The 25,626-nt window shown below is 37.6% G+C and overlaps 1 protein-coding gene across 6 annotated transcripts in view; it reads right to left on the minus strand.

Annotated features, from left to right (window-relative positions):
- Positions 1–25,626, minus strand: part of TRDMT1 (tRNA aspartic acid methyltransferase 1) — a 30,516-nt gene extending 4,890 nt beyond the window's left edge. Inside the window, exons 1-10 of one of the 6 annotated variants that reach the window (XM_068212187.1) lie at positions 25,607–25,626; positions 16,232–16,341; positions 14,516–14,592; positions 12,985–13,056; positions 9,063–9,128; positions 7,534–7,603; positions 6,166–6,249; positions 5,300–5,670; positions 1,295–1,352; positions 154–283 (exon numbers count right to left, since the gene is read on the minus strand). In XM_068212187.1, coding sequence (XP_068068288.1) covers positions 154–283; positions 1,295–1,352; positions 5,300–5,670; positions 6,166–6,249; positions 7,534–7,603; positions 9,063–9,128; positions 12,985–13,056; positions 14,516–14,553 — 889 coding nt within the window. In that variant the 5' untranslated portion in view covers positions 14,554–14,592; positions 16,232–16,341; positions 25,607–25,626. Of the gene's footprint in view, positions 1–153; positions 284–1,294; positions 1,353–5,299; positions 5,671–6,165; positions 6,250–7,533; positions 7,604–9,062; positions 9,129–12,984; positions 13,057–14,515; positions 14,593–16,231; positions 16,342–16,612; positions 16,983–17,152; positions 17,337–23,869; positions 24,301–24,430; positions 24,577–25,606 lie in introns of those variants that run through there. The other 5 variants (XM_068212174.1, XM_068212199.1, XM_068212207.1 and 2 more) reach the window with 5 other exon arrangements.

Here is a 25,626-nt window from a genome sequence, read left to right on the forward strand (position 1 = left end):
AAAGTTAGCCAAACAACAAGAATGAATCAATCATAAGAACAGAGTGGTCTGAAAAAAAATGCAAAATAAAAAGATTGGATTAGTCCCAGTAAAAAACAAATGCATTGGCATTTCTGAAGAATAATGTATAAGTGTGTATTCTGCAGCACATACCAAATTCCAGAGGGAATCCATGAAGATTGGCTATTTCTCTTGGGGTAAAGTACCTCAGTTTTAGTGTTGATAATTTTATAAGCTTCTCTTCTTCTGGTAATTCGTCAAGGTGTTTAAACACTGATTCAAGCTATGAAGAATAATAAAACCAAGAAATATGACTGATGCAGGTCAGATATGCAAAATTTACAGTCACATCTTAATAGAATATTTCCTTAATTATCAAAGTGACAAAGACATTAGCATGTTTTGCTTGAAAATGTCATTTGCATTCTGTTCTTGCAGCCAACATCTCAACAAATGGACTTGCAAGAAAGAAATCAATGTTGCCACGAGGACGTTCATAATTTCTTCCTCCAATTCCAAGCTATACCAATACTTAATGGGCAATCAAAGAATAAACATTTGTTAATGACAAAGGACAGTGACTCAAAATAACTCAGTAACAGACCATTCATACAAATTAAGCTGTGGGGATGCAGCTGTTTATTATTAATTCTCTTCACTCTGAGATTATCCTGAATTCCAGAGCATTCCTCTTATACTTAGAAATGCCCTATAATATTAGAGAACAGCACAGACATGCAGGAGGAAAGGCTTGTGTACAACACAGGCTTTGTGAAAAGTATCTTTGAATGCTGATTAACCAGTACGTTTATTACCTTCCCCAATGCCTAAATACCACTTGGTCATGAGTTTAGTATCAATAGTAGAACTTTTCAAAATACTCTTTGCATATAAACAATAATTTTGAAATTCAAACACGTTAAATATCTGACAATATTTCCTGAATTATATGCATACAAAAAACAGCTCTTGATTCACGGTACTTTAGGTTCTCCATAGAACTAGTAATTCTTAAGGTTTTCACATACCCTTGTGAAACCTCTGTATGACATGACAGATAATAAAATAATAGCAACTCATATTCTCCTCACAGAGAGACACAGATATAATTTTGGTTTAAACAAACTGCTGTCTAGGAACACAAAGTAAACCAATTGGAAACTCAGTTGCCATAAAATGTACATTTAAAATTTTTTTTCTTATAACATTCAGAATAACAAAGGAAAAGACAGAAAAAAACCCAAGTCTCAAGTTTTAAAACAAGTAATTTTAATATGTTACATCACACACTTACCTGTACATCTACTGCTGTTTGCAGAACTGAGCCGGTCCCTTCTACATAGTGTCCATACCTTAACAACAACAATAACAAACTTATATTAGTATTTTCACAGGATTTCATGGCATTGACAACTGCAAAGGTGCAGGGAGGTTACTTAGGTTCCTTTGCCTTGATGAACAAACAGCCTCCTGGAAAGATAAAGCAGAAAGCCTTGTTATAAACTCTGCTAACCCGTGGAGTGCAATACCCTCTGAATGTGCTCTCTGGGGATGAATCTGCCCTCAGTGCTCAAGGGCTTATCCAAACTAGTGTCTTATACATGACAACTACACAAAGCCAAGGAATTCAAGCATAGGACCACCAAAAAAAAAAAAAAACCCATCTACATTGCCTAAACCAATTTTACATTACGGCAAAACATGTTAAGGGTCAAATTAGTGCTTCTTATTAAAAGGAGGACCACTAGTGTGAGCCTCCAGCTTTCATGTCAAAGCATTAGGAACAAAGTGGTTCAGTCAGGTTTAACTTCTGGTTGCTTGTGGATTTTCTACTGAAGGAAGGGTGATGGCCAGGCACCTATGCAGAGCAGAAGAAAGCAAGAAGAAGAAAAACAATTAAATCCAAGTAAACAGTAAGTAAACTTGCATTCTGAAACCTATGAGAGCTGTTTCTGCATGCTTTGTGGTTGATTGCTTAACAACATGTTTACTCTGTAGTCTCTTCAAGGCTATCATTTAAATATAATCATGGGCTTTCAGAAACATGCTCTGTTGGTCTGACTACAGCAGTTTGAACATTCTGAACAGAAAGACAGTGAGTCAAGACAACAGATGGCTTTGCCCTTCAGAAGAACTTCAGAAGATCCCATGCATTAGAGGTATGTGGTCTGCATCAATTGTTAACAGACGCTCTTCTCCAGTTTTATCTGTACAACTGTAAAGGCAATTATAAAGGTCTTTTGTTCCACTTGGGACCCATTCCTAAAGCATGGCACAAGTTATGTTTCAAGCCTCTGTAATTCCACAGTGAATAAAAGAACACTCTCCCTTCAGCACAGACACAATGACCCAGCACGGTTCAATCTTGAGTATTTCATTCTCAGCTGAAAAAGCTACAATTAGTTCTGCCAATAACAGCCAGAGCAGTACTCACTTTAAAAGAAAGTGATTACAAACCTTCCTCAGGATTAGAACACCTAAACACTGTTACAGATTAAATACATGTGGAATCTGTTTTGTAAATACATCATCTTTAATTGGTTAGTTGCATTCTGCAAATTCCCTTACACAAAGTTCAACGATATAACGCACACAGCACTGAGGAATCCTCATCCTCTTATATAGCATCTGGTATATTTCAGTTTAATATAACTGAGCCAAAATGAATAAATGGAGTAAAATTCAGAGTGATATTGAAGTGTTTTATTGGGAAAAATAAATATTCCTGTCTAAATAACTGGCACTAGAGTACAGAACTCCTCCCCCCACCTCCAAAAAAAAAATCCAATTGGTGTCTGCATGCATTGAAGGCCATGTGTGTGTGTGTGTGTGTGTGTGTGTGTGTGTGTGTGTGTGTGTTGGTTTTTTAATACAAATGTGGGCATATGGCTAATGTAATGATAGCTGGATTGTTATTTATTATTATTGAAGGTGCTGACTACAGAAAAGTTAACATTCCTACCTTAGACCTGGAACATAATTAAATTTTGTCACAGTAAAAAAATGACGTATTGATTTTCTGACAAAATTCATTACAAGATCATTACAAGTTACAATGAAAGAAGTTGGCTTAAGAAAGTACGGTCTTCAATTTTCATCTGATTCAAGGTTCCCTGCCTCTTTTATTTCTGTAAGCTTTAAAAAAAATCTTTTCATTTCATACATGTATTTTTTCTGGGTATATTGTGTCACACATTATGACTGACAAAAAGTAATTTCCACAAAGCAAGAAAGCTCTTCTGTAATTGATATTTGCACTATTTTGAAAGGTATGACTTCTCTTGTCAGTAGCATATCAAAAATTTAAAGTATGTCCAGAATGACTACATCTGGAGAAGTTAGATACAATTTTTTTCCTCTGTCCTTTAAAATAGTCAATTTCCTTTCAAAACTTCAGCCACCACAAATATACTCCAAAGAGAAACCACGGTGTTGGTAATCTCACGGAACTCAGCAATCATTCACTAAGTGCCCAGGAAGTCAGGGTCAGAAGGGCACACAGAATTACCTGCTTGATCTCTCATGCACTACAGGCCATTACATTTTGATGTATACTCCACCAAAGCTTTTCAAAAGACACACTGATATAGCAAAAATCACTGATGAACTATCTGTGTTTAAAGTCCCTGAATTAGAGAGGACTAGAGAAGGCATACCCAGATTATTTCCATCACATAAACCTTGCTAGAAATACCTGAAAACCAAAGAGAAAAGAGAGAAATTTTTCTCCCACTCTCAAAGCTGATGGTCAGTGCAACTTACAAGAAAGACACCAGACAGGCACAGCAGCAGAGGGATACTCTATACTACCCGGAGTGCTGTTCCACCCCATTCACAGGTCTTTTTCCGAGATCTCATGCTTCAGAGAAATATAAAAACAGAACTTCTGGAACAGATACAGAAGGGACTTATTTTTGCCCTCAGAAAGTGACTTTAAAGACATGTAATTATAAACTGTCTCTTAATGCAGAGATGTAAATGAGATGATTACATTGAGAAATGTGCTGGCAACCTTCTTCTCCAAAGGCTCTTGAAAAACAGAACAAAGATGGTAGATCAGACAAAGCTACCACCACAATTACCTCCATTTCAGCAGAGGGATAAGAGTCACCTTCCCCACCAAGTATAGAGACTTGATTTTAAATACTCAGGAGCCTCCTTCAGTGTGATTTTGATAAACATGACCACAAATTACTATGACATATTCCAGTGAAACCACAAGTGGCCAATTACTCTCAATTACACTTAAGGCATACATAAGACACATCAGACACTATTCTGGCTAAGGGTTTTTTTGACTATTCTAGTTAAGAAAGATATTCCACAAGATGCTGACTTCTCCTCAATTCAAAAGAGTGAGGGCAGAAAAGGCATATACATATATATCAATGAGAGCTGAGGCAAGGTCTTTCTCATTGCACAAATTTTAAACTTTGAAATTCTTTTTCTCCTTCTTTATGTATAAAAGTTAAAAAAACCTGCAGGAATTCTGTCAATCTGGCAGTCTCATTTCTCCTAATTAAAAAAAAAAAGTTACAATTAGCTTTAACTCATCATCCAAGACATTTTATTGAAACACTCAGCAAACTCAAAAAACCAATCCAATTAGAAACATTTATCAGCATTAAAAATTCCCACAAATTTGCAGGCTCCAACTGGAATGTTTCAATACAAATGCATTCAGTGGAAAAGCTCTTGACCAGTTGTCCATGGAGTTTCAGAACACCAACGTCTAGAAGTCAAAATTAAAATTGCAAGGTACTAATCAGAAAACTACTAGACAGAAAAGCACTGAAGTTCTGCTCCACCAAATATGATTTGTAATGCAGCAATCTAACTGGTTTCAGGATGATCCACAGCTATTCTGATCTACATAGCTGAAAAATCCAAGGAATCAATAAAATGTACAGTGGAGACAGATTTAATGAGGAATGGATCTGTCATGCACGACACTTTGTAACTTCATTGAGCAATATAAAGAAATTCATTAATGAATCAGCACTATACCAGTCTACTGGAACCATATTTCCGCAGGGGTAATTAAGCTTCTGGGAAGGTCAATAACAAATGGCAACTTGTCTTTTGTGAATGCCTTTTCAGAGTGGGCACATGATGTTCTGCCAGACAGATTCTCACTCAGGCATTCCACTGGACCAGCAAGCACACTATAAGGAGATTTCTTTCAAAGGCCAAGGATTTTTTCATGAAACACCTCTCTATGATTTTACAGGACACAAGAGAGAAAATACACTTAAATTTTCAGGACATGATTTAGCAAGACATTTTCTTGGCAACTTACCCTTTTGTAAAGCACGTGGACCTCCGGCAGGTGGGTTTAACAATGTCTAACAAGAGAGCATAGCGCAGTAAGGACTTTGGTGGTAAGAAATACTGACTCATTTCTTCATTTTCCTCTTCCAAGAAGTCTTTTAGCATTTGAATAGAGGAATCATTATCCTGATTATGTTTCCTTTCCATTTCTTCTACTGTTTCAAGCTTAAATAGAAAGGCCCCTTTTGGTAAACTCTTCTTGCTGCTGCAATCTGGACCAATGTTTGGATCCACATTCTTCTCCTCAGAGAGCAAAGAAGAACTGGTTTCACCCACTTTGTCAGCGACTTCTTCCTTGAGTAAATCTTCTGGATCCTGATCTGGGAATCTTGTCAATATCTAAGAGGAAATTATGACAAAAATAAAATTAAAGAACTGTATTTAATAAACAGCTTGACAGTCAACCATACAGAGAGTAAGAATTCCTTCTGAGATGCTCACAATAACCTTAAGATGTTATTTTTATGAAGATTTCAAAAGCAGTAGTATCGAGATTAGCTGACCGATTGGCAATGATGTCAGAAACAGCCTCAAATAATTGCCTTTGCAGAAAGACCTTTCCAAGTGTGTAAAAAATATAGCAGTATGACCTATTTTCTAGCCCACTATCAGTCTGGAAAACACATCTCCCAACTGTTTAAAGCCATCTAAGCCACAGATTTGCACATCAGTCCTTACAAAGCTCAATATCCAGGCTGAAAAAGGAGAAAGAATTTAACTTTTCTGTTGGACTCAATAATTTTTCTCCATTTGTCAACACAAAGCACTAAACTGAAAATTTAACCCTCAATCTTCATGAAATGAAGCAAATTAAAGTAACATGAATAGACTCACTTGACTAGGAGCTTGAAAGGAAAATGGTTCTTGGTGAAGTTTTGCAATTAGAAAATACCGCAGCCTGGAATTGGGAATTCCGAGCTGTAATCAAAATTCAGAAGGCTTTAGTCCATGTGACAGTAGAGAAAGTGGTCTATAGCATCATACAAGTTATCTGTTATTACAGGCAGTAACAGAACTATGACACACTAATATATTTTATGACTTCAGAGACATCAGTATTCACAGAATCAGAGATTAATAAAATGGTTTGTGTTGGAAGGGACCTTGAAGGTCCATCTAGTTCCAAGCCCCCTGCTGTGGGCAAGGACACCTTCCACTAGACCAGGCCAGCTCAGAGCTGGCCTTGAACACTTCCAGGGATGGGGCATCCACAGCTTCTCTGCGCAACCTGCTCCAGTGCCTCACCACTCTCATCACAAAGAACTTCCGCCTGATTCTCACCTAAAACTACTCTTTAAGTTTGAATCCATTCCCCCTTGTCCTGTTACTGCAGACTCTTGTCAGTCCCCCTCTTTCTTGTAGTCTCTCAACAGGTACTGGAAGGCTGCAATTAGGTCACCCTGAAGCCTCCTTTTTTCTAGGGTATTCTCTAGTTGATAATACCAACACATTTGTAAATTCCATACCCAAGTACTTCCAAAGATCCAAGTGAGCTATTATTCTCTGCATCTCATGGTTTTGACTTTCTCTGTAAATGAATATGAATGTAAATAAAATTTTATGTGATGCAAATAGAAAAATTTACATGCTTCACAATTTCTTGGGACAGGTACTATCTGTTTTCTGTTAAAAGCAAAAAAGTCTCTCTTTGCCTTTTTAAACAAGAAATTATAAGCCACCTAACAATTAAATAAATCTACCACAATTGGTTTTCAAGCTACATTCTATTAGCGTCTTTCAAATATTTATGGTACTTCACTGATTCCAGTTAGTCTTGCACAATCTGAAATCTCTTTCAAACTTTTTTTCAGTTTCCAGGGTAACATGGAAACAAAGCTCCTCCTCCCACAAGAAACAGTCACATTTTCTGTGCTGGGAAATCCAGAGGCACCGCACTTCTGAAGCAATGAGGCTCCTGCAGGGAAAACCACCTTCCTGGTTACAGTGTAAATTCATGCCTTCTTAAAAATATCAAATGGTAGCAAAGAAATATGGGACTAGGATCTGAACACAAACAACAATACAATAGTGGCATAAGCCAGTATGAGAAATCAGAAGTCATGTCAGTTGGTTTTCTCATTCAAGTGTATCTTCAGCTTCGGTCATGACTCTCTTTTCTAATACAGAAGAGAATTTTCAAATGTTCTTGGACTCAGTGCACTTTGAACTATTAAATAATATTAGAGCAATTTTAGTACTCACACAGGTTGGAGACAAGAGAAATTCCTGATATTTAAATCCACATGTTGCTAGTGTTTGCAAAAGTTCATTTCTGAAAGTAATTAAAAAGCAATTACTAGCTTCACCTACTCTTTAGCCCCTTTTTTAATCCTAAACAAACACATTAAATTCAACATCATATTTACCAAAGAATTCATTGAAATAATTGGACAGCAAATTATTGATATGTTATCCATTACTGAATTTGAGAGACAACATCAAAGTTCAGTGTTAGAAACTATTATACATTCAAAGGCACCTCACTCTTACTACAGTGCAAATGCCTCTTCAAAAAACATCCTATCTCTAGGAAAGCAATTGTAGCGTGTCAACAAGGAAACTAATCAGAGGGCAAGATACTCTCTTTATTGGGAATCATAAAACAGGAGATTAAAATCACTACAAATAGCTCACTACTTCCTTCTGCTCACATACACAGCACCAGTTAAGCCTAACAAAAAGGCTAAATCAAGGGATGACAAATTCAGTGGTTTTGATTATAAAAGTGAGGTTGGACTGTGCTTTATAAACAATGGAAAAAGACTGTAAGGGAAACAATCTTAAAAATACTTTTCTTCTGTATTCCATGCAGACTGCACTAGGCTGGAACTATACAATAGGCAGGAGCTGTGACCTGTACCCAGCATTGCATGTGAGACTTCATCCCAGGTGTCATAAGAGAAAACAAGTGTCCTAACTGGGGTGTTTTCTGAAGCACAGCTTGTCCCAAGCACTGGCCAGCAAGACGCAGACTAGGGAATCCTGGGGGCTACAAAAGAAGACCTTGAACACTGAACCAGCTGAGCATGACTCCAGCTGCCTGCCATATTCATTAAGAGCATGATATACAGGGTGGCAGTTGGTGCCTTAAGGAGTGCACAGAAAGATCCTACTCTGTTCCAGTGAGAACTGAGAAGGAAGATGGCAACTCTCTCCTGCTTTGGTCACAAGAGAGGAGAGTGTTCCTGCCATGATTAGGTAACTGTAGTGACACCTTTCTTTTTCCACATTTCAGATCAAGACTATAAATACAACCTTCTTACTGTATCTCTGGACCATTTGATGGCAGCCCTGAACCAGGGATAATCTGCTATCAACAGTGGCACTCAAGAAAGCCACTAGACTATTCTGTGACCATAACACAAGATACCATGGGATCCTGTCATGAATAAGCCCCTGAAACCTCTGATTGTAACACCTATTACTATTTTTCTTTTAAAACTAATTCTGACCTTTTCTAAAGCAAACATGATCAAATAAAATCTAATCAAATACTCACCAAATAAAACTAAAAATAAAATACTGTTATATTTTATCCACTTAGAGACACAACCAGTTATCTAGCAAGTTCTTTTCACAACCTAAGATTTTAATTCCTGTCCCATCTCAAGCTATATTGTTAAATACAATTCTAGGAAATAAAAATCCCTTCTAAAGAATAAATCCCTTCTCCTTCTAAAGAATATATCTTTTTTGTAAACTAAAACCTGCATATATTCATTGGAGTTTACCTTGCAGAAGAGGATTCAAATCCTTTAACATTTTCTAAAAGTAGGTATTTTGGAAGCTTCTGAAGCCTACAAGGAAAAGAAAAAGCAAATCAGTGTAACAAGATGTAAAGTACATTATATTCATCCACAGATCTGTTTAGCTAGCAGAAAGATCAAAGTATTTCCACATCATGCTAGCTGTTAAAGTTTAGCATCCTTAAAAAACCAACTGAATTAAAAATGTGGACTGCTGGTGAAAACCACAAACTCCACCTATATTTGGATGAACACCTGTACCCCCTTGTACTCCATGGGGGAGTAAATAATGAAAAATATGTTCCAAAACATATTTTGGAAGAATATGTTTTGTATGTATGTAACAAGAAAAATATGTTCCAAAACATATTTTTGGAAATGTTTATCCCTCTTCATTTCCTAAAGCACAATAATATTATTAAACAGATTCAGTGTCTAATAGGAAATATAATTGTTGGGGGAAAACCAATTGCTACTTAGCCATAAAACTGTTGTTTTCAAGTGCTCGTACTGGAAATCAATGTCAAAATGTCACATAAATCTTACTGATAACACATCAGAACCAGTATTCATTTAACTGATTTAAGAAACACAACATATTTAGAGTTCAAACTGCAGATATTCTCAATTTTCTAAACTTGACTTTTTTATTTTGATGGGGGAAAGGAGGTGTCTCAGCTTTAGCAGGATCAGTGCAAAGGTCTGGAAATAGGCACATTCCAAAAACAGCATATGAAATCTCTGGAGAAATGAGCATGCCCAAACTGTGCCAGGGACTGTTCCAGCAGTTTAGAAGCATAGATGATTCAGACTCAAGTCTCTGGGAACATTCTGTAGCACTGATTAATTCTCTAGTAAGGCTAATGTAGACACACCATGTCTGTCACACACTGAGATCTCAGAACAACATACAGAAGTAGGATGTTAATGTCCCCAGACAGCAGCTTCATGCTTATTGAAGTTAGTGACTTTGGACTACCATTGGAATAAATCACAGCAGAATTTGTTTCAGCACATTTTTAATTACCACCAATTAAAGACATCACATGAATTAAAAGAACCAATGTATCTCACAAGAAACTGGAAAATGTACAAGAAACTATGCCAAATTTAAAAATACTAAAAATAATAGGGAAAAAGCAATATTAGGCTGAAAAAAAGCAGCATCAGCCAAATTCCTTGCAGAGGAATGGAGAATATATCTGCTGGTATATCTACCCACACTCTTCATCATTGACTACCATGAAACTTCTTTTTCAGCAATGAATCCAGAGCACAGACTGAAATGCAAGCACTCACAGGGGATTGACAGATCACAAGGCAAGTAATCACTGTACAAAGAGCAAGTGTTAAATACTCGGTAGGTATTAACATTAAAAATGTTTCTGTAAAAGCAACACTTTGACATTTTAGCATTGGATTTCACCGGGTTATGGCTTGGACACAATAAACAGACAGTATCTGGACCATTTGGGTGGGACTTTGCTGGCTGGGTGCTCCAAGGATTTCCCATGTCTTTCCAGATCTTGAAACTGTCCTTTCCATTATCTCTAATATTTGTCATCCCAGGCTACCTCCGAGTCTCATTTCAGCAATATTTCATTATAAAAGACTGAACAAAATCTAAGTACATGCAAGGAAATGAGAAATAATTTTATACTTTTCATAAACTGCATGCATACATAGCAATTTAGAATGTAAAGGGACAATTCCCATACTAAGAATTTCCTTTTTTGGGGCTGAAGTACTCCATACTCAATGTCTCACAAATGTATCATATTCAAAAAACACATAAGCACTATCTTAGTGAAACACAAATCCACTGGATGTGAGAAACTCTACAGAAGCCATCATGTTGACCCTTCTAGTGACTACTTAAGAGTAGGTGCTGCTTTAAGAACCCTCCCCAAGGAGATAAGGGACATTAGCAATGTCTCCTGGGGTGTTGAGATAAAAGTGAGACAGCCAAGCCCAGGTCCTTTGCATCATGATGATAAAAATTTAGGTCCTGGAGTGTCTAAAGCTCTGGTTTTGAGAAGGAAAAGCTTCTGCTGTTTATCCAGCTAAGTCCACAGCAGCTGGGAACCAATAGTTCTGTATTAATGCACTATAATGTCCAAAAGCAGCCAGCCTCTTAACCATGTTTCAGTTTAATGGAAAGGAATCCCCAGGTCAGGATGTCTTTAAGGATATGGAAGATACTAATATTCTGACTAATTATTAACTTACTCAGTATCTGCCAGGCTTCATTTATCATTTTAACAGATCAGTTGGAAACCTGTGTTACATTACTTGTTCCACAAAAGACATCCTTTGCAACTTCTAAACAACCCACATTCTCTCCCTAATTTTGTGTTTCTGACAGAAGCAGGGGAGTAGTAATAACCATTCTTTTTTATCTAGTAATTGTCTAACTTACTGGGCTACAGAATCTGTGTTTTGTTCTGTGTTGTCTGCCACAGATTTCTTATGTATGGCCCTGCCAAGCCACTCAGCCCTTCTGTGTCATTGTTCTCTCTCTGCTCATGACAAAGGCAAAGACACAGTTCCATTTAATGCTGTTGGCCGCATAAGGTTTCTAGAACAAAGATGAAGACTCTTTTCTCCCAGTGCTAACAGCAGTTTGAAAGAAAGCCTTTTGGTACTGGCTTCCTTCTGTGTTGAAAGCATTCATGAAAAAAAAGGAGTAAAAGAGACACCAAACATTCATCTGTCCTTCTCCAATCCTGACAGCAAAATGAACTAATGGAGGAATATATAGGCAACAGCTGTCCTAGTCTCCAGGTGAAGAAAGACTGACACTAATAAAAATAATTATGACTGTTTTATTAGGAACTGGGATCTGACCAGGCAAAAGTGACAGATGAATTCAAGGACACTGTCCAGACAATGCAGTGCTATTCAAATGCTTTAGTATTACTACTCCAAACAAGAGATTGTACTACAAATCAAAAACACACAATCTGCCTCAAGATATCTAGAAACAGCCCCAAAAAGAACAGAGACTTTAAGAAAGAACAGAAGTGGTTGCAAGATGCATTGCATTGTAAAGTCAATAGCATACTTAAACCAATTTTCAAATGGTACCTTATAGTAAAAAAGGCAACCCAGACTTGGAAGAAATGATGATGTCTGGCTCCAGATCAGAAGGCTGAAGGACAACTTTATTAAAATTATACTATATTACATTAATATACTGTTTAAAGAGAGACTATCCTATTCTACATACATACTTCTTACTTAACTATCAACTAACTAACTCGTGACTGCCTGCTGAGAGTCCAAGACACAGCGGGATCCAATTGGTCATTGAACCCAAACAACCTTCACCAGAATCCAATCAAGCAATCACTTCAGGTAAACAATCTCCATACCAAATTCCACATGGGGAAAACAAAGGAGCAGAGATAAAGATTGTTTTCTCTTCTTCTCTCTGTCCAGAGAATGTGAATGCTACAGTATCTCTGCAAAAGATGACTATATGTTGAATCTAAGCTTTTGTAACCCAGTATTTTACAAACTTTTCAAGTGTCCATGAGACCAATAGACAAACTACTATATTACCTACTCCTGTTTCTATGTATAATCAATGCAAATTTGATGTTGAACTGAAAAGAACTCTTTTCATTTATCATCTAGGCACAGTTTAAACAGACATGCAATGAAAAGGAATCCAGACAATCAAAGCATATACAGCAACAATGAAGTGATTACAGCATTAGTAAAATGCAAGTATTTGTAAGTCACATATGATCATGTGAAAACAAACATAGAATACAATCCAACACTAGTAGTATCCCTCTAAAATATTACAGATATCTTGTCTCCCTGAAATATAGAAGGCCCAGTTACAACAAAGTCTAGTTACAAAAGGGGCTTTACAATGGAGGTAGAAGTCCATTTATACCTTGGGAGAATATCAAGGATATAGAGAAAGCTCTTGGTCCGTGGATCAGACACGTCACCTTGCAGGCCAGTTCTAAGAAAGAATAAAGAAACACCGGTGTATTACTCAGAGCACACTGGCATTTGAGTTACATCTTTCTACAGAATGCTGACACTTTGCTTTGAGTTTCATAAGAGGATTCTGCAAAAGCATCACATAGAGACAGGAGGACCTGCTCACAGAGGCAGTCTCCTGAGAGATGCTCTAAGGAATGAATGTCTCCCCCTGGAATCCATCAACTCACAGCAAGGTTAAAATGGAAGCATTCAGTAATGAAATCTACTCCCCAGTCTGCAGAGGCTTTAGCATTCTGGTCTTGTCCAGCAAAGCCTTTGAACATACTTGGCTCTGAATGAACAAAAAACCCCCACTGGGTTTCTGGGAATACCCTGCTATTTTGCACTGAATATATTAAATTATTTCTATGAATTAAAGCCTCATTGTTCACCATTTAGCAGGATTGAGCCCCACATGAATAACTTTGGAATCAATTTTCTAACACTAAACTGGAAAGATTATGTAGGTTACAAAAATTATAATGATTCCAGGCCTGTGTTTCCCTACCTTATACTTGTATTAGCTCATTAAAAAAAAAAGCTTTGTAGAAGAGCTTTAACATGTATCAAAATTAATTAGCCATACACAGATTTTTCTTTTCATCCTATTATAAAGAAAAAAAATCTGAAATGTTTCCTATATACATAATAGGTTTGCACTAATTCATTTTTACAGATCAGCACCACTATACAGGGATTTCTTTTCAATCTTAGAACATTCAATGAGATATACTTTCTTACACAATCATTATTATCACCATCAGACTTTTTTCATTAAGCTACTACTTTGCATGAGTGCAGTTACTAGAATCTTACCCCATTGGTCACTGCTGTCAAATGATATGAATTACAAATTAATCTGACAAATAAAATCTCAGTAAACTCAGTCCCTAATCAGCAAGATATTTCTCCTTATCATGCACAAAATCATTTCAAAGTCATTATCCTTCTGGTCTTGGCTAAAATAGAAATATTCTTCAGAATAATGTCTGTGTGCATGTGTAATTTTCAAAGTACAAATAAAACCAGATTACACTCTTAAGTCTCAGGCAGAACTGAGAAATTCCAATCCTCTTTCTGGAGTTGCCCCAGGAAAATATTAGATTGATATCTAAAAGGAAAGGTAGGACTCCTAAACACTAAATTTCACTATTAGAGAAATAATACAGTTCACAAAATTGGTGCTGTAAGAAGCTTACTTAACTGAAACTGAATTAATATATACATATGCAAGAAATGTGATCAACAATTAAGATGCAAATTGCTGCATTTCTTTCACTTCAGTAAACATCATGGTGAACAGAGCTACAACACATTTTCTTAGGAAGAGAAAGATACACAGATCACCCACACATAGTGTCACTCTTGATAACATTTCTCCTTTGACCATATATAGTCCAATAACTGCACTTTTTCCCCATGTGTGCTGTACCTACCTTGTAAAAGGCTGACAGGGAGGACTCATTAAAATCATATCAAAAGATAATCTGTCAAATTCTTTCAGTGTTATGCCCTGAAAACAGAAAAAAAAATAGAAGAATGATGAGTGTTGTGAATTGTGTGAAATTCTCAAGTCATCTTTCAGATCAAACCCCTATTATTTCCAGCATTCTTCACTTAGCAAAAAACTACCTAATCTATCACTTGACCTAGTAATTTAAAAATATTTTCTACCTTGGCAAACCATAAAATGTAAATATGCATTCACTGCTCTTCATATGAAACAAAACACTAATAAGGTTAGCATTTATACATAATCTTGAGGTTTGTATCTGCTCATTCTTTGAGGTGTGCAGTGGTTCTTTCAGTAGATACTCACCTATTATTTTTCCTGAAAATAAAGTATCATCACTCAGATATGAAGTCTTTGTACATCAAAACCAGTGTTCACATACTCAAAATATGTGTAAAAACACTTGAGAAGAAAAGTAGCTCAAGTGCAAATATGATAATTTTTACAGATCCAAACTATGGGGTTTAGCTCTTAGGAGCCCACTGGCAAGGCACCCTATAAAGTTTATTTCATAGTTTTTCCCCTATAAAAATTAGTCAAAGATATTGTATGGCTGAAATTCTCCTCTACAAAGACAATCCTCCTTAGAAAAGAAAGAACTGGGTCTGTGGTAGGGATTAATTACACAGGTAGAAATTCCTCTAAAGTAAGTTTTCAACAACATTAGAAGATCAAAACATTAAGGGGCCAGGAGGAAAGAAGGACAATGATCAAGTAACTAGGACTTGGACAAAGAAATCACTCCTTACATATTCTGAGGGATACCTATACAGCAAATGTGATGTAGCTACCCTCAGAAAACTAGAGAAAAGCTGCTATTTTTTTCCATTATATTTGAAGAAGGTGTCACTGACTCTAATAATCTGCTCTTGTCTACTATAAAATGATATAGGCAAACATTTATCTTCTTTTTCCATTATAAAACTATAAACCATCATTTAGCCAGTTATTATTGAGTGCTGAATAAGCATTTAACCTTTAGCCACCTACTTAACTCTTACTTAAGTTGGTGTCTTAAAACAGACACAGTATCTTTTGCTGTCATGTTGTGAAACTGTAAAAGAAGATTAAGAAGTATACAGTAATTTCTAACTCAATCCAAGCAAAACTCCATGCCTAGCTTGCCCATCATTTATGAAAACAGAATCCAATTTTACTTAGTTATTTTTCAAATAATTTGGCAAGTGACAGAATTCCTAAAACATTTTATCTATTGAGCCCATTAAAAAAGATTCAAGAGTGTTCAGTCCAATATATTTTGTTGTGCTTCTCTGAGCCCAACTATAACTTCAAAACAAAGGCATGCACCCAAGTAATTTAACTGATTTTTTTTAAGTACATGAAAATATTTTTTTAATATAAGAATATTATTTTTGACATTCCTTCACGGATGGTAAGTGTTCCTCTTGACGTTTATATAACTTTTCCTCATGCAGAAGGCAAGACTTACAAGAAAAGCCTGCAGTATGAAATCCTTTTTACTTCAACAAGCAAACACAGCACAAGCAAAGTTAACGTAAAACTGCTTTATTCCTAACAACATAAATATTTGTGTTTCTCTTGTTACTAATAAAGACAGTGAAAGCAACTCATATCTTACAAATGCCAGACTACAGTAAAAAACACATTAATTACTCACCTCAATAGTCTTTGCCCATAATGGCGTGCTGGGAAAGTTGTGCTTATAAACATCATTGGCAAGAGTGTTCACATCAACAGCAGCTACAACTTCTGCATATGTGCAGCTTTCTAAAATAAAAAAAAAAGTGAAAACTCTAGCTTCTCTTTACTACTCTTAGAAAAATGTATTTGCTCAGCTGTGTTACAGCATCTCTCAAAACCAAAAGGCAAACTACACAATCCAATTCTGCTCTGTTGTCTTTGAAACTCTGTATAAAAAACATTGTTTTTCTAATCATATGGGCAATACTTCCCTTCTTTATATATCCAAAAATGGAAGCTAAAGTAGATAAAAAAGTAGGTAAGTAAAGTAGGTAAAAAAATTCCAAACAGGGTGCACCTCTACAACATTTTCACCTCTGTGCAGGTCTCTGTGGCCAGCAAGTTCCTGGCTACAGGAATCCTAAGTCAACCTGCCAAGCCCCATTGCCACTACCTTATTCTCTGACAACTTACAAGAAATAAGTGTGTTATTTTAGAGGTGTACTAATTCTCATTATGAAAAATAGCACCAATATGTTTGACATATGTCTACTCTTCCAATAAAAATTTAAGCTGCCTGAAAAACATTTGTGCTTACATTTCAGTAAAGCCTTAGGCCTCAAACTCAACTGCTGCCTCCTTTGAGTTAAAGGTCCCAAAATACCAAACTTGGCAGCTTCTCCTCTCTTGGACAGAGGTGTTATTGAAGAGAGGACAGCGTAACAAACTCACAGCTAAAACCCTGAAATAAAAATACACTAAAAATAATGTCAATAAACAACTGTTAATTTATAGAGTAAGAGAGTAATAGGTTCTACAGAAGCTAAAGAGATAAAAAGACCAGTGTTTACTCCATTGCTCATCATGTCACACTATTTGTTATTACTAAACACAATACCTTCACTGAGGCTTTTTATCCAAGAAGACAGGTTGTAGTTACTGTCACAGCTGCAGGCAGAAAGTGACCCTACCTCCTGATACCTGAGATCAATATCAACCACCAGGATATTTACATTATGGTCAGCGTTACAAAGCCTCCGATGAAACACAGGCAACTTTAAAAAAACTTCCGTAAACCAAAAGAAACAAGGCAAATAGCCACATGCCTTTCGAATAATCTATAAATATGCTCAAGTAACACATTAACAAATGACCCTATGAGACACTGTATGAATTACTGCTAGTCAGCTAATTATTTACAGTTTGAGAGGATGAAAGCCCAACTGGGATGACCCCAGTGGATTTAATTTTGAATAATGCAGTTACCATCCATCCACTATCTTTCAGGTTTTCAAGACTGTCTTAGTCAACACTAAGATGAAAGAGAAATCTGGGTATTGAAAAGATTGTAGCAGACATTTTAACAAGGACCAAGCTGGTTCTTCAAGGTTTACTTGATGCAATCAAGGGCAAAAAGATAAGGTTTTTCACAAGATAAATACTTACAGACCATTAAGGGTCAACATACAAATCATTATTTGCCATTACTGTCTTGACCTTTTGACCAGAAGTTGTAACTGAGAACTAAATACAGGAGTATCCACAAGGACAATAGCATGACTACACCTGAGATTACAGAACAGGTAAGTTAACACTGACACCTAGCGTGAAAAGAAAGCTGGATGAATGTCTCAATTTACAAACATATGCAAGAATCAACTCTCTCATCTTCCTAAAACAAAGCTGCAGCATCTAAGTAACAGGAACAAATTTCCAATACTGTTAAAGAGACTGCTTTTCTCACTCCTTCAGTTCTTAAAACACACTGTCCTAACAAGCTAACCCTTACTGTGTTTTCCAGGTACTCCAGAAGAAAAATAAAATTTAAAAAATCAAGACCCTCAAATTATTATCTAAATTAACACACAGTTTAAAAAGGGCAATTGGGAAGGCAAGCTGTGTGCTTTCTCTCACAACTCATGATTCAGACACTCGTTTTTTTACTGCCATCCATTCAATATCTCCCTGCACACATACAAGCAAAAATAGCTACTGAGGACTTCACAGGCCCAAAAGCCTGGAGATACTGGAAGAGAGCACACAGCTAATAGTAATCTATTGAATCTCCTTGCAGTACAATGTTCAGTCTAAACCAGAGATGTAAATGAGCACGGAAAAAGGACAGGAACTTTTCCTGAAGTATTCTACCTGAGATCCTCTCTTCCTAATTCAAAGACCTGATAACTTTTTCAAAGCTTCTCCTCCTTTTCATTTCAAAGCTGCAGCTCACTTGGGAATTCCTGTTACAGAACAAACTCCCTCTAAAAGCTGATTAAGCGTATTTGTGTGGAAATGCCCTGGAAACGCATGAAGGAGCTCGAGCAGACAAGCAGCTCTCACACATCCAACCTAACAAAGAAAAGCTTGTGTAAATTTCAAACAAAGTGAAAATGCAACATTTTTAAAGAACTTCTCCTGAAAGTTAAATAACTTTATGTCAAACTGTGATATTCTGCTTTTCTATAGCAATTACATTTACTACTTGAAAATTACTATAAGGAATGCACCATTTAAAAAAGCCTGAAAGCAGAATGTAAGAAAAACAGAATCAAGACTGTGTTTAACTATCCCCACTGACAAAAGGCACAAAACCAACTCAGAAATGGCTGACTTGGTGGGATGTTAAATCAACTCCCCAAAATACACAGCAGAACTTCAATACATAAACAGACACAGCTCTGGAGATTTTTTTTTATCCCCCTCAAACAAGTACATCCAATTTTCAAAACAAAGATATTTAAGAGAATTACAACAATGCAGAAAACAGTATCATTTTATTCAGACTAAAGAAAAAATAATACACATTTCCTAAGTGAAACTAAGAGGCTGCTTGAATACATGATTTGCAGAATTCCTCAACACCAGTTTTTGAACTGAGACTTTTCATTTCTGAGCAAGATGAGTCCAAATAGTGGACTTCCAAATGGAAGCCACAGACACAATGGGGAAGTTACTGAGAGAGGTGTTACAACTTATTTTTACGCAGAATAGATTGTAGTATTTTCTCTTGGCTGAAAGCAGATGAAATCAAATTTTTATCATCCTATTAGTAATGTACTGATTTCACACTTAAAGCTTAAAACCTCTTGGACCCAGACAACAGAAACTCTTTGACTGTTACTTAAACTGTCTAAAGAGACAGCAATCACACTTTGGGTCCCTGTTCTCTACTTTACTGCATACACAATGCTTACAAGCCCTTTCAGCTATGGAGGTGTCATTCCTGAGGGAAAGGGACACTGCTGTAAGGACTGGAACGTAATGCATCTGAAACAAAGACAGGATGTGTGCATTCGCTTCTGATTTGAAAAAGTAAACCCAAAGAGTGTCACCTTCAAATGCCAGAAATAAAATTTCTGACATTACAATATCTGTCCTTTTCCTCTTTACAATTGATTCCTTTGTCATGTGTTTCTGCAGACTTTAAAATTAACATAGATCTGTTTATATTCACTACTGTACTTTTGCAATAGAGTCATCAATGCCAACAGAATACATGAAATACACTGTGTTATAGCAAGGGTAGTGGCGGATTGTAGCATATTGGAAAACAGGATCCAGAACAATCATCTATTCTGACAGGTATATGGAAACAGATGGAAAAGGGAAGATTAGTCACAAGTTTTGTCAGTCCTATTTCCTTTTAAAACAGAGAGCAAAGATTTAATTTCTGAGTTGTCAGTTCTTGGCTGAAATGATTAGGGTGAACTGTTCACAACTACAGTCAACATGACTATCAGTAAACTCGATACTTGGCTCCTGCAGGATTCTTAGCAACTCCCTTCACTGCTCTATTTGTAAAGGATTCTACCACATTAAGCCATATAAACTTTATAAACTTAAATTATAGCAGAAGAGGTACCATCCCGTTCTACAAAGAGCTGTATTTTGGAGAAGCATTAAATTGATTTTAGGTGTAAAAACTTGCTCAAACCAGCAATTCTTTGTTTTGCATTGTGCTGAATGTCAAAGCCAGTTTTGTCTCCTTTGCCTCTCCTGGTGGGATAGCTTTGCCCAGTGTAAATACACACACCAGTTTACTGTGCTGTGCAATTCACAGAGTCAATCAACTAAAATGAACAAACATGCATGACAGAGCACAAGGGACAAAAGTTGTTACTCTGTAAAATTGAAATATAACAAATGCAGAGGAAAAATATCACCAACTTCATCACTGCAAATTTATGGTATTTTTTTGAATATGTCCTTTAGTGTTTCATGCAAGAGGACTTTTTTCAGGGACCTGGCAGATTACAAATGCTTGTGGCAGAGACATGGAACCCATTTTTCACGGGAAAACTGCCTAAATTAATAAGCCAGTTTAGGTTTGTTTTGGTTGGGATGGTGGAAGAGTGGGCTGTTTGTTTCATGGAAAGTTGCTAAGGAAATGAACATGTAGCCATAGATTTTCTAAAAATAAACCACTATTTTTCACTGCAGAAATTCTGCACTTTATAAAGAACAAATTCACACACACATAAAAAAATTATCATAGATTTAGATGTATTTGACTTAAACATCAATCTTTATAAATCCCAAAAGGCTTGGGGTACAGCAAGAGAAGAAGAAAGAAATGCACTTTCATCCCTTAGCTGCCTCAATCTTTCAAGAGTGTGAATATGAACAGACTCACTGATTTCTGACTTTAACTAAGTTCAGCTTTACCATGTTTTGATGGTATCTTTATGAAAAGATACCACCAAAAGATGGTATCTTTTTGTAGGTCTTTGGTATTAAAATATTATTATAAAGCATTCAAAATCTAAAACCAGAAATTCTACATGTGCTGAATTATCTATACGTAAAGTACCAACACAGAGCTAGGCAATCCTCAAGATTTTTCTTTTTCAGCTTTAGACTGAAACCTAAGTTCAGAAACAACTTTCTCTTCACTGTCAAAAAGAATGTGATTAAACTATGAAACTATGTACTCACAACTTCTGTGTACCCTTTACACAGAAATACTTACAAGAGATTATAAACTTCCATCAATATGTGAAAATTCAATTTTTTTTTTACTGTAGGCAAGGACAATCTCAAAACCAATTGCATACTATTTGGTGCTAAATGCATTCTACATTAATGACAGCTGCCAAAACAACAAACATCTTCATCCTGCAAGCTATCCTACAACTAAGTTTTTGAAAGATGACAGCCAAGAAGGGCATCAAGGTAGAAAAGTCAGTGTCAGATTTCCTAAGAAATACCTATTTGACAATTGAAACTCTGGCAATTTCACAGAAAAGTAGAAAGTTGGACCAGATGAATTAACCATAACTAACTCCATTACATGACAGGAACTAGGCTACAAGAACTGCAGAATCCCTTTTGTAGAGCAAGGCTTTTCTGGGATGCTGCCACTGAAATATTACATGCTCCCTTCGTTTTCTACATTCCTATTATTTTTCTTGGCTTATAGATTCACTAGAAACCATACTAAGATAATATATTATTATACATAATCATCATCTGTTGTGCATCTGGCTTGTGGAAGCACTGGCACAATGGAGGCCTTTCTTTCAAACGTCATATTTATATGGAAAAAAAAAACCCACAATCCTTCTAATATTTCTATACATGATTTAAAAGAAGATGCTAAACAATCTGCCACTTGCTAAATGAAGGAGAGGATGAGAGACCTTTTCAAACAGCATGGTTTCATGTAGAGATACAGGCCAAAAACATATAAGAAACACATTATTAAAGTACTTACAGCGGAACATTCACTTCTTCTCTGTTTTATTTGCATGTAAAAGCAAACACTTTAATGCCCCTTGACTTTACTTTGTTCCTTCGTAAACTGTGTAAGAAAACTGAATCCAGATGTCTAAAAGACTTTAAAAACCAGGAGAAATGATCAAATGCCCAAGTACATTTCTGCTCCCAAATGAACTCCAATTCATCAAAAACAGTTTTATATAATAACCTGTTATTAAATATTTAACTTAGTGCAAATTTTGTAGGACACCTTTTAATCAATTTGCCTGACCATTACTTTTAACAAGACTCTAAACAAGATTTTCATCTAGAAGTGTATGGTTTGGACATTTCCTGAGACAACACAATGCTTATGGGCTGAATTCCCATAGGCTTCCCAGACACATAAGCATCCAAATTGAAAAATATTATACCAACTGTAATGCAAACAGCTTTGTGTCTATTCACCTTGCAAATTTCAATTGGTACCTGACCATTTTGAACTAGTTAGGGTCATTTATACAAATAATAAATTAAATGTCCTTACTTACAGTCCCTTTATCTGCTTTGGCTGATACCACTACAGAAAAAGCTCAGTCGCACTGTTCATACCTATTGCAATTTCTTCAAATGCAAATCCATAAGAACAGAAATTACACCAAAGACTGACACTGAATCAGCTTTGTCAGCAAGTTCAGAAACAGTAAATGTGGAAGTAAATGTACCTTTTCAGGAAATAATAAAAGGGGTTTTGTTAAGTCCTTCAGTCTCCAAACTACAACATTAGGTGACATGATTTCAAGACTTCCTATTTGTAGTAACTATTCACTGGGGCATTCCTAATTCTGTGTATCTTTTGGATAAAAGTTTACAGTCTTCTGATAATCTAATGAGGCATTCCCAACATTCCCACACTTTTAAATATGTTGCAAGTGATGTTGTCAAAGGTGGAAACTCACAGGACATCACATCTAGCATTATAATTTATTAAACATTGCAGCACACTACTGAGATGGCCCAAGACATCCATTATTATGGCAAGAACACAGCTGGATAATTCAGTAAAGAGTGAAGTAACCATGGTGTAGACTAACTTTCAGGAACCAGTCCACTTTCTGTGGAAATATGAAAATTTTCTACAATACAACAAACATGGATAGCTTGCCTTCACTTCAGAAATGTGGTTACCAGAAAAGCAGCATGTTACCGTTATATAGAAGACATAACACACTGTTTTCATTCTACAAACACTCCAAAATGTGCAGTTCCAGACAAAGCTATACTTGCCTCTTAATATTCTAAGAATGTCTCTGGAAATAAGGAAAATACATCCTCAAAACAGGTGGCTAGGAACAATGTAGGAACCTATTTTGACGTGTATTTATATACATACACTAAATACATTAAAATATATTTTATATATTTATGTTCATAGATAAAGCAGACAGATTCAAGCAAAAGTAGGGTAGTAGTAAAAATGCTACACTGACAACTGTGAGTGTGTTTTAAGTATATAAATGATGCTAAACAGATTTCACTCCATAAGCATACCCTTAATATTCCATAGCTCCCTGGAAAAATAGCAAGATAAGGCAAGTTTCCACCTGATGTTTTTATGACAATGCTCTCTGCTAATGCTCCTGAAGACTGAAAGATTTGAAGGATTGTAGTTACAGTTAAAATTATTATTGTAAGTTATACTTATCATAAGTTATATTAACGTGTGTTGAAACATGGACTTCAAAGTAATAAAGTCCAGGGTACTTTACAACGGAAATCAATAGCCCTAATTCAATTTTTAATATGGGGAAGCCAATTAACAGAGAGTCTACAGGATCTGCTGAAGGTCATCTGGGCCATGCTTTAATAATTCAGCAAACTGAGCTCCAGGATTCCTTGTGCCAGATCAAAAACTCACCTGGGAACACGGGCTGGTGTGAACTCTCTATACCAGCTCAAATTCCACATTTAATTTTCATGTTTATAAAATGTTACACCAGCCTCAGGTGGGTCAGGCTCGCTCATGCTGGAACATGGCTCAGCTGTTCACCTAACTATGGCCTATGAAAACCAAGTCCACTGGCATGCCAGGGGGAAGCCCTGGCTCATGTGGTTATCATCCTGGGCATCCCAGTGATCCCCATCCCATCTGCAGCAGGGGAGCCTCTGTATTGCAGAGCACATCATAACAAACACAAAATCACGGCCTCTCCAGAAGCAGCTGCCCGGGCCAAACAAGGAGCAGGGATCCCTAATTTCCGTCCCAACGTGCTCCTGGGCACCTGGTGCCACACGCCGGACTGGGGCAGGGGCTATGGGAGAAGAGGGGCCACCTTCGTCCGCCACATCGACAAGACACAGGCACCCTGCCTTGTCCCCCCTTCCTCAAGGCGGGGCCCCCTCGAGAAGATGGAGCCCCCGAGGGCGGGGTGTCCCGGGCGGGGCAGGCAGCACGGGGCCCCGCGGGACGCGCCGGTACCTCTGAGGGCCTGGTGCATCCCCCCGATGCCGCTGTACAGCTCCAGCACCCGCAGCGCCGCCATGCTCCGCCCGCCGCCCCGCCCGGCGCCTCCCCGAGCGCCGCCCGCCCGTTCCGCCGCTCTTTCGTTCCCCCCGCCCGTCCCGGCCTGCGCCGCCCCGGAGTGGCGGCGGCCTGGGCTTGGTGCTCGCTCGGGCGGGATCGGCCCCGCAGGATGAGGCCATGCCCGGCTCAGCCCGCCCTGCCCCGCCGGAGGTGTCCGTGGGGCGGCTGCTGCGCGCGGCTCCGCCCCCTGCGCCCCCCTGGCAGTGAGGGGCGGCAGAGGGAGCCGCTGCCCGCCACGGCTCCCGTGGGGCTCGGGCCGAAGCAGCGCAGGGAGAGAATGGCTGTGCGGGGTGGCAGGGGGCTTGTCCTCATGAGGGGGACACGTGTGCTGGCCCGCCCGGTGGGCAGCGGGTGCCAGTGGCCCCGGCGGGCCCATGGGCCCGGGCGTTGCGGGAGTTGGGCGTACGGTGATGTTTTCGAAAAGGCCTTCCAAAGCCCGCCCAGGAAAGAAGGAAACGACTGATGAAACTGCTCTCGCTTGCCCCAACGCTTCTTGCTAAATTGAGAAGGAAGATACTGCTCAACGACACTGTTGCCCCTGAAAAGTGTCCGGTCTTTTAAAGAAATATTTCATATATATATGTGTGCGTGTATGTATATATATGTATGTATCCACCAGAGTAAATGCGTCTCAGACTGTTACATGGGTTAACAGTCAAGCAGACACTCACCTACGCCTCAGTTTTCACTTTCAGATTGTAAACTGAAGATTAAACATTAAAAAAAAAAAAAATCACCCAAACCAAACCTGAGCATGTTTCTCCACTGTTTTCTTGATTTAATTATATTGTTGTGGAGCCTTTAAAAAACCTGTCAAAAACAAGGTGGGTTAAAGGAATAGTTATTTTTTCCTTAGAAGCTGCCTCATACAGCATGTCATAATAGCTCCCACCTCTTGACTTACATTGGGGGAAGAATTTTTAGCTGAAACTGGAGGGCAAAAAAGGAGGTAAATCTGCTGCCTTTCAGTGAACTCCTCCAAAATACATGATGTATGACCTGTGAAAAACAGTGAAATTAGAAACAAAATTTCAAAGTAAAAATATCAGTCCTTGCCAGTTTTTTCAAAACAGTGCTGTCATTCACCCGGA

The sequence above is a fragment of the Anomalospiza imberbis genome, chromosome 1, assembly GCF_031753505.1.
Source record: "Anomalospiza imberbis isolate Cuckoo-Finch-1a 21T00152 chromosome 1, ASM3175350v1, whole genome shotgun sequence".
Taxonomy (NCBI): Eukaryota; Metazoa; Chordata; class Aves; order Passeriformes; family Viduidae; genus Anomalospiza; species Anomalospiza imberbis.